Raw genomic sequence first — 14350 nt, 5'->3', positions numbered from 1 at the left:
AGTTGCTTCCAAAAGACCACCATCACGTGCGTGGGGTAGGCTGGGACCCACCTGCCCCCTTCTGGCCTTTCCTCTTCCCCCCGGTGGTGATTCCAGTGACATTTCCAGCCTGCACCCCTCTCCCAGGCCAGATGCATCTGTCCATCCACTGCCTCCCCATCTCACCCTGGGGGCAAACAGGCCCCTTGGAGGAGTGGATCCTGCTGCTCCCCACGCCCAGGAGGCAACCCCACCTTCCCTGGCTGCTGAGCCCAGACACCTGGTGTACACGAGCAGGAGTCTATGGGCTTCCCAGGACACACCCCATCCCGGATCCTCTGCTGGAGCTCCTCTCTGAAGTATGGAGAGTTATCTGATGCACATGCCCTGAGTTGTTTTACAGATACTAAAACCCCCACCGAATGGAAGAAGTTAACTACTTGATGAGCATGAACATGTAACCCCCAGAGCTTCCAGTGCCTGAGATTTTGTGAGGTTAGCCGCCTGTTAGCTCACCAACCAGAAAACCGTGCACCAGCGGATCACAAATTCTGTGGCCCCCTCCCTCGTGTGGCCCTTATAACTGCTTTGCTGAAACCCTTCAGGGAGTTTGGGGTTTAGAGCACAAGCCACCTGTCCTCTTTGTTTCGGTACTTTTATAATTATTGCTTCACTTTCCTTCACCACAACCTGGCGTCAGTAGACTGGCTTTACTGAACTCAGGAGTGTGGACCCAAGTTTTGTTCAGTAACACGGGGTTACTCCCATGTTCCCAGGCTCCCATGTCCTTGTGTCCCAGTGACTGCAAACACCTCCTCCAGAGCCCATGGCCGGTCCCCACACTAATTCTCCTCTACCCCTAATCTGGTAGTTACTAGTTATATCATGGTATTGATGAAGACATCCAGAAGAGCCAGCTGTGTAAGGTGGACACTTCTGGACTTGACACCAGGCCCCTTTCCATGGATAGGATGGAGTGGCTGTTCTCACGGGCCCCATGGTGGAAGAGCTCACCTTCTGATGAAGACAGGCCTTGATCCTTTCCAGGTGACTCCATGGTCCTCATTCTCCCCAGAATCCCACCCACATGTCTGCTGTCTGTGCCGATGTATATGGGATCTTGGTACTCTCCTAAAATGAGCACGATTTTATACTCAGATAATGGACTTCCCTGGTGGCTCAGATGGTAAAGAATCCACCTGCAATGCGGGAGACCTGGGTTTGGGAAGATCCTGGGTTGGGAAGATCCCCTGGAGAAGAGAAGGGCTACCCACTCCAGTATTCTGGCCTGGAGAATTCCACAGACAGAGGAGCCTGGCAGGTTATAGCCCATGGGGTCACAAAGAGTCAGGCACGACTGAGCAATTTTCACTTTCAATGAGTTGAATGTTGGCCCCAAAAGATGTGTCCCCCCAGAACATGTGAACAAGACCATATCTCGGAAAAGGGTCTTTGTAGATGCATTTAAAGATATTGAGGTGAGGTCATCATGGGTGTAAGTGGCCCTCAATCCAATTGGCAGGGTCCTTGCAAGAGTCAAAAGAAGGGACACAGACACAGAGGACAAGCTGCAAGACGATGAAGGCAGAGACAGAAGGGAGGGGCCGCAAGCCCAGGGACCCCAGGAGCCCCAGAAACTGGAAAAAGCAGGAAGGACCCCATCCTGGAGCCCCTGGAGGACCACACCACCTTGATCTCAGGCGTCTGGTCTCCAGGACTTGGGGAGGATGAACTCGTTGTTTTAAACCACCCAGCTTGTGATCATTTGTTAGAGAAGCCACAGGGCAGCCACACAGACTCTGCTCTGTAGGATCCTAGAAGTGTGGGTCTCACTAAAGGCAGATGGAGGGTGGATTACAGAACCTTAGAGTCAGCACTGGGCCCTCAGAAATGCTAAAGCAGTGGCTGGACCCAGATGTTAGGCCTGAAGCCCATCCCTAGGGTACCGGCTTGCACACGCCTCCCCAGGTTCTTACACCTGTACATGTGGTGTGGTATCTCAGTCCTGACTGAGAACATCTAATGTGACTATTCACACGGCCAATTAAGAACCCATCAGTTACACAGAGGAAAACCCAGTTAAGATACTTGCCACACTGATGATCAATTCTGACGATGGTCAGGGGCGGAGACTTACATACAGCCAGCAGCCCTTCCACCGTCTCCACCCCCTTACCCTCCGTCCTCCAACCCCCCTCACCAAGGAGCATCCTCAGTGGGAAGCTGGGGGACCACCCAGAGGCATCTCTAAATAAACCTTGGCAGCTGCTCCTGAACCTCATCCACCCTTCCCAGGTAAGACACCTGAATACGAGCAAAGACCTCACAGGCTGCAGGAAAGGACTTGGAGCCACCCCAGCGACAGCATGTTTGCGAGTTGGCTTGTGCAGGCCAGGCGGGATGGTCCTGACCCAGGGGCTCTTCTGGAAGCTTTCCGTTTCCTACCTGAGTTACCTCTCCAGTCCTGCTCCCACTGCCTTTTCTCATGCTTCCTCACCCCTACCCTCCGCCTGGGGAGATGCCCAACAGCAGGAACAGATGACATACCGCTTCATTACCTGGTCTAGAAAAGACCTGATCACAAACAGCAACCGCAAGGCCGTCTCGCCAGCCCAGCTCCACACACCCCGCAGAGTATGGCGTAGAGTCCAGCTGCAGGCACTCTTACACCCGCTTACAGAGACCTCAGCCCAGGCTCACCTGGAAGGGCTGGCCGGCCGGGTCGGGTCAGCCAACCTCCCCCATCAGGGGCTCACAGTTGCAGAAAATGGGCCTTGCTGTGCCCACCAGGTGCAACGAACAGGTGAGGGTCCTGAGGGTCAAGATGGACACAGGGCTGGAGCTCTGGCTTGTTTTCTAATCATTTTATCTGACCCACGAGTGGGAGGTAATTTCAAAAAGACCCTCTCCTAGTGAGAGGAACCCAGGAGTCAGGGAGAGGAGGGCTGGCACAGGGCCCCAGTGCCTGGGTGCGGCGGAAGTCTCTGGAAGACTCAGTGGAGGGAGGCTGCACAGTGACGCCCAGGGTCACTGACCTGTCCAGGAGCAGCTGTTTGTTAATTTAGGTCCTGCTCTGAGGGGCTCAGGGTCAGGTCTGACCAACAGGTGGACCAGGGGTGCTCTGCAAGAAGGGCTCTGTACACGATTCCTGGGTGCTGAGCCCTGCAGGGTAGCTGAGCCCCATATCCTTGGAGGAGCCTGCCCACCAGAACCCTGTGCTTCTGGGAGGGGTGTGTGAACGAGCACCCTCTCTGTGAAGCAGGCACAGAGTAGCTTAGTGACTCCCCCGTGGGCCCCCCGGGCCCATCCAGAGGGAAGAGGTCAGTAGGCAGGTGCTGGCTGCTGTGCTGTGTGTGGGAGGCCCCACAGGAACCTGTTGTTTCTTAAGCCTGACACCAGGAGGCCTCCCCAGGACAGGGCAGACAGCCTGCCCCGGGCGGCGGGAGCTCCTGGTGGCCCTGAGGGGGCCGAGAGGGACGGGCCAGCCCGGAGGGGAGTGAGCGCCCAGACAGAGCCAGGGGGCTCAGGGCCCGAGGGGGCCTTTCTGGTCTGAGTGGGGAATGGATGAGCAGGTGGTGAGTGTGACCCAGGAAAGCGGCCCTGGTGATGTGAGGCTGAATCCGCTTCAGAGGGACAAGCCTTCCGGATGATCCCAGAGACAGGATGTGACACAGGAGTCCTGGTAAAAGAAGGTGAGTGAGTCCCCCCTAAGAGGAGGCTCTGTGAGCTGCCCTGGGAGGGGGTGAAGGGGCAGACGTGAACCTGCTGTGAGTGGGCAGTCACCCTGGGTGGGGGGGTGGGCACAGACCCCACTCCATGGCCCCAGCCTGTCCTCTGGGTGGGTTACTTGGCTGCTCTGAGCCTCAGCCTCTCAGCCTGCTTGTGGGCTGATGGTAGCACGGACTGACTAGTATCTTGCTCAGAACAGGGCAGAAAAGGGCCTCGTGGAAATTCCACAGAACACCATCAAGATGGGACTCACAGCTGCTGTTTCCTGCAGGTCTGTCTCCAGGATCCGGAGAGCAAAGGCGAGCAGACTTGTAGCAGAGCCTGGGATGGGCTCAGTGTTGGTGGTTGGTGGAGTAACCGCCCTCATCCCAGGTCCTGCCCTTCAGGCTCTGGGTCAGGGAGCCCGTGAAGTATGGGTCCAGCTGTGCCCACCTTTGAGGCCTGGAGGGGTTGGGCAGGAAGCACTGGTGTGGTTATCACCTGTGCAGAAGCTGGCAAGACAGGGTCCAGTTAGGAGCTATTACCCCACAGGTGGGTTCAAGTCCACAGCACACATCAGCTTCTAGAGGCTCTGTTTTCTAGACACAAAGCAAAGTCCTAACACCCAGTACACCCATGGCCTGTGTAAAGGCACATCTGATCTGGCTTTAGGTGCTGCTGTTGGGTCCCTCCCGACTAGAGCAGGGCCACCAAGTCATGACGGCAAGGTGGTGCAGGTGGCAGGGAACAAGAGCACACGACCCAGGCCCACGAGAAGCCGTGCTGTGCAGGGAACCAGTGCTGGCCACGGGTGCGCCCTCCCCCCGCTCCACAGGCACAGGCCACTCATCAGTCCAACAGACCTTGCTCTGCCCTGAGCCTAGCTGAGGTTCTCTGCATCAATGCGGAGCGTTTCTTTTTTTTCCATTTTGGTAGGCAAATAATGAATAAGGAAACAAAAGCTGAGACCAACACACCAAAGGCTTTATCCAGTGGCCAAACACTGGAAAGCAGGAACTAAATACACAGATCAACTTCTCACACACCCGCAAAGTTATTTAATTTTATTAAGATGCGATCAGCTCAGTAACTGACCAACAGGGCTTCAGGGCAAGGCTTACCTGAGCTCAAGAAACCTGGATGAACAGGAGTTTCTCTAAGGCTCTGCATGCCCTAGAAACCAGAGTTGGGCATGAAGAAATGCTGCCACCTTTTGGCCGTTTCCCATAACAACAACTTTAAACCCAGTTGGGCAGATGGACTTGACATTCACAAGGCCTGTGGGGCTGTAAATGACGCCTGCCATCAAGTAACGTCCCCCGGTAAATCATCGGAAAAGAATTCAAAATAGGGCACACTTTCAAGAAGCCAATTTCAAGTGGTAAATTATACCCTGTAAAAGATCAAAAAGCACAGGGAAAGCTACTCCACTCACTATTCAGTTCAGTTCAGTTCAGTCGCTCAGTCGTGTCCGACTCTTTGCGACCCCATGAATCGCAGCACGCCAGGCTTCCCTGTCCATCACCAACTCCCGGAGTTCACTCAGACTCACATCCATCAAGTCAGTGATGCCATCCAGCCATCTCATCCTCTGTCGTCCCCTTCTCCTCCAGCCCCCAATCCCTCCCAGCATCAGAGTCTTTTCCAATGAGTCACCATTCACATGAGGTGGCCAAAGTTTGGAGTTTGAGCTTTACCATCATTCCTTCCAAAGAACACCCAGGACTGATCTCCTTTAGAATAGACTGGTTGGGTTTCCTTGCAGTGCAAGGGACTCTCAAGAGTCTTCTCCAACACCACAGTTCAAAAGCATCAATTCTTCAGCGCTCAGCTTTCTTCACAGTCCAACTTCACATCCATACATGACCACTGGAAAAACCATAGCCTTGACTAGATGGACCTTTGTTGGCAAAGTAATGTCTCTGCTTTTGAATATGCTATTTAGGTTGGTCATAACTTTCCTTCCAAGGAGTAAGTGTCTTTTAATTTCATGGCTGCATTCACCATCTGCAGTGATTTTGGAGCCCAGAAAAATAAAGTCTGACACTGTTTCCACTCTTTCCCCATCTATTTCCCGTGAAGTGATGAAACCAGATGCCATGATCTTAGTTTTCTGAATGTTGAGCTTTAAGCCAACTTTTTCACTCTCTTTCACTTCATCAAGAGGCTTTTTAGTTCCTCTTCACTTTCTGCCATAAGGGTGGTGTCATCTGCATATCTGAGGTTATTAACACAAATCAAAAGTACATGGACTAATCACCTCACACCAGTCAGAATGCTGCTGCTGCTGCTGCTAAGTCACTTCAGTCGTGTCCGACTGTGTGACCCCATAGACGGAAGCCCACCAGATTCTCCCATCCCTGGGATTCTCCAGGCAAGAACACTGGAGTGGGTTGCCATTTCCTTCTCCAATGCATGAAAGTGAAAAGTGAAAGGGAAGTCACTCAGTTGTGTCCAACTCTTCGCGACCCCATAGACTGCAGCCCACCAGGCTCCTCCATCCATGGGACTTCCCAGGCAAGAGTACCACTCTTGGGGTGCCACTGCCTTCTCCGCCAGTCAGAATGGCCATCATCAAAAACTATACAAACACCAAGTGCTGCCCAGGATGTGGAGAAAAGGGAAGCCTCCTGCACCAACGCCCGGGATGTAAACTGGTAACAACCACGATGTAGGATAGTGTGGAGGTTACTTAATGAAAACGAGAATGAGACTAGAAGACTCCCTAACACCACACATGAAAATAAACTCCACAAAGTATAAAGATCTTACTGGAAACTCGGATACCATGAAATTCTTGAGAAAAATATAGAAAAGGCACACTTTTCCATAAATTACATCAAGTTCTTTTTCAATCCACCTCTTAGAGTAACGAAAAATAAACATGAAATAAGAAAACAGGAACTAACTATCCCTTAAAAAGTTTGCACAGGAAAGGAAAGCCTAAAGGAAAGACAAAGACAACCCTAAGAACAGGGGAAATATTTGCAAACATAGATAACCCCAAGAATTCATCTCCAAAACAAACAGCTCCTGCAGCTCAATATAAAAACACCAACAGTCCCAGAAGACATGGGCCGGAGATTAGGAGGGTGTTTCTGAGGAAGACTTAGTGTGTGCCATTACGCTCAAGAAAAACGTTCACCATCACTAATTATCAGAGAAATGCAAATCCAAAGTCTGAAGAGGTATCACCTCACACCAGCTCAATGCCAATTCAAAACTGCAAAAAGAAATGCTGGCTTACCGTTGACAACTGAATGCTCATTGACCTTTAACACATTTGATTTTAATATTAAGCTACACTTACATATTGGGTTAGCCAAAGGGCTCCTTTGGTCTTTAGGTAAAAATAAGACACATTTTTCATTTTTACCAAGAACTTTATTGAACAACATATTCATTTTGTTCTACTACCTTCTGCCAATTTTCAGGCAACTTACAACTGATAATTCCATCATCCCAAAACTTTTTATCTTTTTGAGCAAAGAACTGTTCCAGGTGCCTTTCGCACTCTGCCAGGGTATTGATATTTTCTCCATTAAGAGAATTTTGTAAAGACCGAAATACACGGACATGTGAAGGTGGAATGTCTGGTGAACACAGCGGATGAATCAGAACTTCCCAGCCAAGCTGTAACAGTTTTTGCCTGGTCATCAAAGAAACATATGGTCTTGCACGGTATCCTGATAGAAGATTATTCGTTTTCTGTTGACTAATTCCAGACACCTTTTGTCGAGTGCTGCGTTCAGTTGGTCTAACTGAAGAGCATTGGGAGCATTATTGGAATTAATCGTTTGGTTTTCTGGAAGGAGCTCATAATAGAAGACTCCCTTCCACTCCCACCACATACACGACATCGCCTTCTCTGGATGAAGACCGGCCTGGGTGTGGCTGGTGGTGGTTCATTTTGCTTGCCCCACAGTCTCTTCCACTCCACATTATTGTACTGTATCCACTTTTCATCACCTGTCACAATGTGCTTTAAAAACAGAACGTTCTCCTTATGTTTAAGTAGAGAATCACGTGTGAAAATAAGATCAAGGTTTTCTTAACTTATTTGGAACCCAAACATTAAAGTGATTAACATAACCGAGCTGGTATAAATGATGTTTAACAACTGATTTGGATATTTTGAGTATGCCCACTGTCTCCCTTGTGGTGTAACACGGATCATCCTCAAAAAAATCTCGACTTGATCACTATCAACCTCAACTGGTCTACCCGACTGTGGGGCATCATCCAGCAAGAAATCTCCAGCACAAAACTTCACAAACCCCTTCTGACACATTCAACAGTCACAGCACCTTCTCCATACACTGCACAGATCTGTTTTGCATTTCTGTTGCACTTTTACTTTTCTTAAAATAATAAAGCATAATATGCTGAAAATGTTGCTTTTCTCCTTCCATTTTCATTACTAAAATGGCTGCACCAAAAATCTACCAATTTTGGGAAGCTATTTGTAAAGGCATGCTGGTATGACACCTGTCACATTACAATCTAATAAAACTGCTTCTTTTGAATGAGTTAAATACAACTAAACGCTACTAGAGTCACTGCATGGAGAAAAACAAACTTTCTGGTCAACCCAACATTTCATCTGATGTAGGATTTCAATGTCTAACAAAAAGACAGTATTTCACATACTGTTACAACTTGCTGTTCTGTCGTGTCTGACTCTGCAACCTCATGGATGGCATCATGCCAGGACTCCCTGCTGCCAGTCAAATTTTGACTTGCTTCAGAAATATTTCATGATGAGTATACTTCCATTAAAAACCAGAATAGTAAATTTTTAATAAATTCTGGTTTGGGTAAGTTTAAAAATAATGCCATGCACCCCTCACAGGACAGAGCCCAGTGGCTTGGGGGACCCATGCTGTCCTCCAGGACACAGCGCCCAACATGCCCACTCACAGTTCAGCAGCATCCAGTTCACTCCCTCAGACAGTCCTAGTGAAGCTCTGAAATTCAGTGTTGTGATTATTCAATGTCATAACTTAGAAATTCCAACTGAAGTAGAGCCCACCAGTCCTGTGCCTTGATCGGAAAATGGAGAACAAAAAGCAAAGTAAAAGTCAACCTAAGTCCACTGACTCCCTGTTTCAAGAGTGCTGTGTCTGAATGCCTTCGTGCCCCCAGATCCACACACAGCGATTCCGAGGGCAGTGGGCGGGGCCGCCCTTGGCAGACGACAGGTCATGAGGCGGGGTCCCCAGGAGTGGGGCTCGTGCCCTTATGGAGGAGACAGACCCCAGCCCCTCTCCTCCGTGTGAGACACAAGGAGAAGTCTGCCACCAAAAGAAAGCCCTCACCCTGCCAGGCTGGTACCCCAACCCAGACTGTCAGCCTCCAGAGCAACGAGACATAAATTTCTACTGTTCACGGGATGGGCTGCCGTCTGCGGTAGTTTGTGACGGCAGCCCAGAGGGGCTATGGCAATCTCAGCAGGAATGCACGGTACAACCTGGGATCTGGAATCTAAAAAAGTTCCAATAGCACCGCAAAAATTAAAACCCTGAAGTATAAAGCTTACAAAACATATATATGCACGCGTGCAGAAGACAGTGAAACTCAGGTAAGCACAAACAAATTACAAAATACAGAGCTCTTCCTTGCTCACAAGCAACGCACTCAACGTTGTTAAGAGGATCATTTTTTCCTCCCAAACATATTTGACAAATTGTTTCAAAAGCTAAAGGAGATGACAGAAGACTAAACCCCAAAACTTATCATAAAGCGATAGAAATGAAGAGTGTGATGCTGGAGAGCAGAGAGAGACGTAGAACAGAACAGAAAGCACAAAAATAGACCCATGTGAATCCAGTCAAGTGACCAGTCAAAGGGACAGTTTAACAGAGAAAGGAAGTGTGTAACAGAGAAAGGAAGTGTGTAACAGAGGAAGGAAGTGTGTCCACAAATGGCCAGGAAGCAACTGGAAACCATGTGGGAAAATGAACGTAGATACAAATACTCTAACTCACACGCACAAAAAATTCACTCAGAATGGTCTGTAAACATTAATTTTTCAAATGCAAAATCATAACCATTATAGAATAAAATCTATATAATATTGGGTTTGTTATGAGTTTTTAAATAAAACACCAAACACTAGTCCATGAAAGAAAAAAAAATGTGATGCTATTAAAATTGTAAATGTCTACCTCATGAAAGACCCTGTTAAAGAGAATAAAAAGAGAAATCGCAGGGGCTTCCCTGGTAGTCTGATGGTGGGGAATCCACCTCCCAATGCAGGGCACACAGATCCCATCCCTGCGCCAGGAAGATCCCACATGCTGCACGGCGGTTCTTCAGGGTTCCAATTTCTGCACATCCTTGCCAACAGTAGCTTCCTCTTTCTTTTCTTTTTATAGTAGCCATTCTAATAGATGCGAAGTGGTATCTTGCTGTGGGTTATTTCTGTTTTTGTTTGTGTGGGTTGAGCCGTGAAGCTTGCGGGATCTTAGTTCCCTAACAAGGGATTGAACCTGGGCCTTCGGCAGTGAAAGCACAAAGTCCGAGCCATAAGCCCACCTGGGAATTCCCTCTCACTGTGGTTTGTCCACTTCCCTGATGGCTAGTGATGCTGAACATCTTTTCACGTCTTTACTGGCACCAGGTTGAGCAATGACTTCTTGGGTATGACAAGAGCACAGGCAGTAAGATAAAATATAAATAAACTGCACTTCACAAGCACTTAAAGCTTTTGTGCTTCAAAGGATACTCTCAAGAAAGTAAACAAACAACCTACAGAATAGAAAAAAATATTTGCTAATCACAAGTCTGATAAGCATCTTGTATCCAGAATATACAGAGAACTCTTACAACTCAGCTACAAAGGGATAAACAACCCAAATTTAAAATGGGCAAAGGACTCAAGCAGACTTTTCTCCAAATGAAAAGCTGCTCAGCATCATTACCTGTCAAGGATACACAAATAAAAACCACCATGTGGTACCACTTCACATCCATTCGCTCGCTCGCTAAGTCGCTTCAGTCGTGTCCAACTCTGTGCGACCCCATAGACGGCAGCCTACCAGGCTCTGCCGTCCCTGGGATTCTGCAGGCAAGAACACTGGAGTGGGTTGCCATTTCCTTCTCCAATGCATGAAAGTGAAAAGTGAAAGGGAAGTCGCTCAGTCGTGTCCGATTCTTCATGACCCCATGGACTGCAGCCTACCAGGCTCCTCCGTCCATGGGATTTTCCAGGCAAGAGTACTGGAGCGGGGTGCCATCGCCTTCTCCATCCATTAGAACAGCTGTTATCAAAACAACTTAATTCACAAAAGGAAAAAAAAGAAATGAAAAAAAAAAAAGGACACTAACAAGAGTTGGAAAAAATATGCAGAACATGGAGTCAATAGTACACGGCCAACGAGAATGCAATGTTGCAGCCACTGAGAAAAACAGTTTGGTAATCCTTCAGAAAGATGAACACAGAGCTAACACATAATCTAGCAAGTCTAAACCTAGGCATACACACAAAGAATTGAAAACAGGTATTCAAACAAAAACTTATACAGTAACTTTCATAGCAACACAGTTCCCAAGAGTGCAAAGGCAGAAATAACCCAAACATCTGTCTAAGGACGAGCGTGCAGCCTGTCCATAGACTGCCCACTACAATGTGGACAGACGTCAGAACCACTGCAGTAAAAGGGAAAAAAAAAGAACACTAAAGGCCGTGTATTATACAGCGCCATTTGTATGAAACATCCACAGTAGGTAAGTCATAAGACAGAAAGTGGACTCGTGGGGGCCAGAGGTCACAGAGAGGGTGGAGAGGGGAGTGGGCGCTTAGGGGGCCTCCCTTCAGAGTAAAAAGCAGACAGAGGGGCCAGCTGCACATAGGATGATGCACTGAGTGTCGCTGCCGCACACACTAGAAAACAGTTAATTTCACCCGATGCAAACTCTACCGCATCAACGGCCAGAGAGAGAGCGCCCTGAGCCCCGGGCAGCCCCCACCTCGGCCGAGCCTCCAGGGCTGTCCATGGCCCGGCTGCCGCGGGACCTGCCAGCCACCCTTTGGATGCTCGTGCCCCGGCCACACTGTCACTCAGCTCCTCCCTCCGGCAGTTTCCTCGTCAAGTTCCAGGCCACCTTCCCTGCCTCCTTCACAGATGCATGCGGATCCGGGACCCCTCATCGGGGCTCATGGGGTCTCAGTGTGCAGTTGCCAAGGGTCGTCTCCCCAGAATGGGTGGAAATGAGTGTTTCCTGAGCCTCGCTGTGTATAGGCAGCTGGCTCAGGTCGTCCTGAAAGGCAGGCGTGGCCCACCTACAACCACCAGCCTCTAAAAGCGGCTGCTCACTCAGGCAAGAGCAGGACCAAGTGTGTGAGTCACATGAACACCGTGCCCAGCCGTCCAGTCCTGCGGGGCTCAGGTCCACGTGAGCTGCAGGCGCCACACAGATGCTGTTATAAATACACCGGCCTGGGGCTCCCCAGGGCCGGCTCCAGGAAGTGGATGCACGCTGGTATTTTTATCCTTGGTTAGAGCAGAGGGTGCCTGCGCCTCATTTCCGTCCACACACGTCCACTCTCTGGAAACTAAAGATACACTTGGGGTCCTGCCTGGTCCCGCTTGTCGCTCTCCACAAACCTCAGGGCTCCACAGCACGCAGTGGGGCGGGGTGGGGGGCCCTGTCTGAGCCAGAGCGACCTGTGCCTCAGGACCTGGGGAGGCTTTACTTCTCTCTGCTCAGACCACAGGGAGGTGCCTCTCCAGCCCAGCACCCAGGAGACAGGCCTCCATCTATCCCACCTGCAATACATCAGCACCTCCAACCTCAGGGCAGGTCTGGCCCAGCCCTCACTAAACAGAGAACCCCAGTGCCAGACCCAAGTCCCACAGCCAGGAGGGACAGGGTCTGTGTGTGAAGCCAGGGAGTGTGCTAGGGAGGCCCCAGAAGCACCCCGGCACCCCGGGGCCAGCAGGAATCCAGAGACGTCTGGCAGAGGCAAGGACACTCCCCAGAAAGGGGAAGTCCTACCCCAGCACCTGATAACGTGACCTCTTATAGAAATAGGGCCTCAGCCCATAATTCAGCCAAAATAGAGCACGTCTTTCAGGTCAGCCCTGATCCACTGTGACGACACTGGTGTAAACAGGGGCTCTGGACAGAAGGCAGGGCCCTTGTGAGGCTGGAGCTGTGCGGCCTCGAGCCAGGAATCACCCGAGCCAGGCACGGCCTGAGTCAGGTCATCGCTGGCACCCCTGCGGCCGTGATTCCACACTTCCGGCCCCCAGAACTGCGAGACCACCAATTTCTGCTGTTCTAAGCCACCCAGCTCACGGTGCACTGCTGCGGCAGCACCGGGCACAGACAGGCGCCCTCTGCCCTGCCCCCTGCTCTCCAGACCACAGGCAGGGGGATGGGCAGTGGGCAGGGCCCTTCACAGACCTAGGCCACGGCGGGCGGTCACTTCTGGCCCTGACCCTCAGGGCTCCGGCCACAGCTCACAGCTTCCTGGGGCTCCTGGGAGGATGAGGACAAGGAAGAGCGGGGCGGGGGGGCCCTCCCTGAGCTGGTCACTGAGCACCCCCAGAAACCCCGGGCAGCAGACCCCAGCTCCCCTCTATGTCCTCTGGGCCCATCCCCCAGCCATCAGCAATTTGAAACGGCCATCCATCCCTTTTAATCTCAGTCGGGGAGGAAGCCCAGGGAGGCACAGAAAGCGGACCCTCAGCCTCATCGCTGCGTCTCACCTGTGTCCACGGGGCCCAGACTGGCCTCGCAAGGGGCGGAGGGCAGAACAGGCTGTGGGGCCGACACCTCGCTTCTCCGAGCGGCCTGGGGTTAAGCCCGGAAGCAGGGAGGGAAGTGGTGGATGGGGGCCAGGATGGCAGGACGCTGAGGGCAGAGGCCCAGGCCCACAGGGGTGGGGTTGGGGGGAGAGCCCGCCTGCCTCCACCCAGACCCGACACCTGACCACCACATGGGTGGCCCTGCACAGGAGGTCCAGCGCCAGTCAAAGGTCAGCTGCAGGGCTGCTGCTGGTCCACGAGCCGCAAGATGGACAGGCTGCAGCACCGCGGGCCTGCCCACACAGCACCTCCCGGCTGGGAATGCAGGCTCGACCGGTCACAGAAAATGCCACTAGTGGGGGGTGGGGGGCTCAGAGCTCCACGTGCTTCCTGGGAAGGCGGAGGTCAGCTCCCCGCAGAGCAGTCCAGGGCGCAGTAGTCGCCGCTGCTGCCCTCGCACTGGGGGGGCACCAGCCGGGGGCGGCCCACAGGGGCCCAGTCCTCCTGCGGCAGGTAGGCGGGCGGCGGCACCCCCCACTGCACGTGTTCTGCCGGCAGCACACCTGCCGGGAGGCCGGGCCCAGGGCCGCCCTCCTCCTCCAGGCCCGCCGACGGCCAGGCGTCTGCTGGGTCACAGTGCAGCAAAGCAACAGCCTCCCGGACACGGGCTTCCAGGAGGGCTCCTCGTGGGGGGCCGGCATGGTCCCGGCCAGCCTGTGGGCTGGCTCCGGGGGCCCCTATCCAGGTCTAGAATAGAGCAGAGGGAGGAGGGCAGGCCTCAGGAGGCATATTCAGGACTCAGCATGGGAGCAGCCGCCCCTTCTCCACGAAGCTCTCCAGACAGCCACACCCAGAAGCCCAGAGCGCCCTGCCCACCCACCATGGGCCAGCCCAGCCTCGGCACAGGG

At 51.9% G+C, this 14350-nt stretch overlaps 1 protein-coding gene across 2 annotated transcripts in view; it reads right to left on the bottom strand.

The window, feature by feature from the left end:
- Positions 1 to 14350, bottom strand: part of IL9R (interleukin 9 receptor) — a 67239-nt gene that overhangs the window by 41607 nt on the left and 11282 nt on the right. The window contains exon 10 of one of the 2 annotated variants that reach the window (XM_045164243.1): positions 13404 to 14189. In XM_045164243.1, coding sequence (XP_045020178.1) covers positions 13848 to 14189 — 342 coding nt within the window. In that variant the 3' untranslated portion in view covers positions 13404 to 13847. Of the gene's footprint in view, positions 1 to 13314; positions 14190 to 14350 lie in introns of those variants that run through there. The other variant, XM_006041519.4, reaches the window with a different exon arrangement.

The sequence above is a fragment of the Bubalus bubalis genome, chromosome 24, assembly GCF_019923935.1.
Source record: "Bubalus bubalis isolate 160015118507 breed Murrah chromosome 24, NDDB_SH_1, whole genome shotgun sequence".
Lineage (NCBI taxonomy): Eukaryota > Metazoa > Chordata > Mammalia > Artiodactyla > Bovidae > Bubalus > Bubalus bubalis.
Note: the sequence above shows the minus strand (reverse complement) of the source record. Positions and strands in the feature narration are given on the sequence as shown.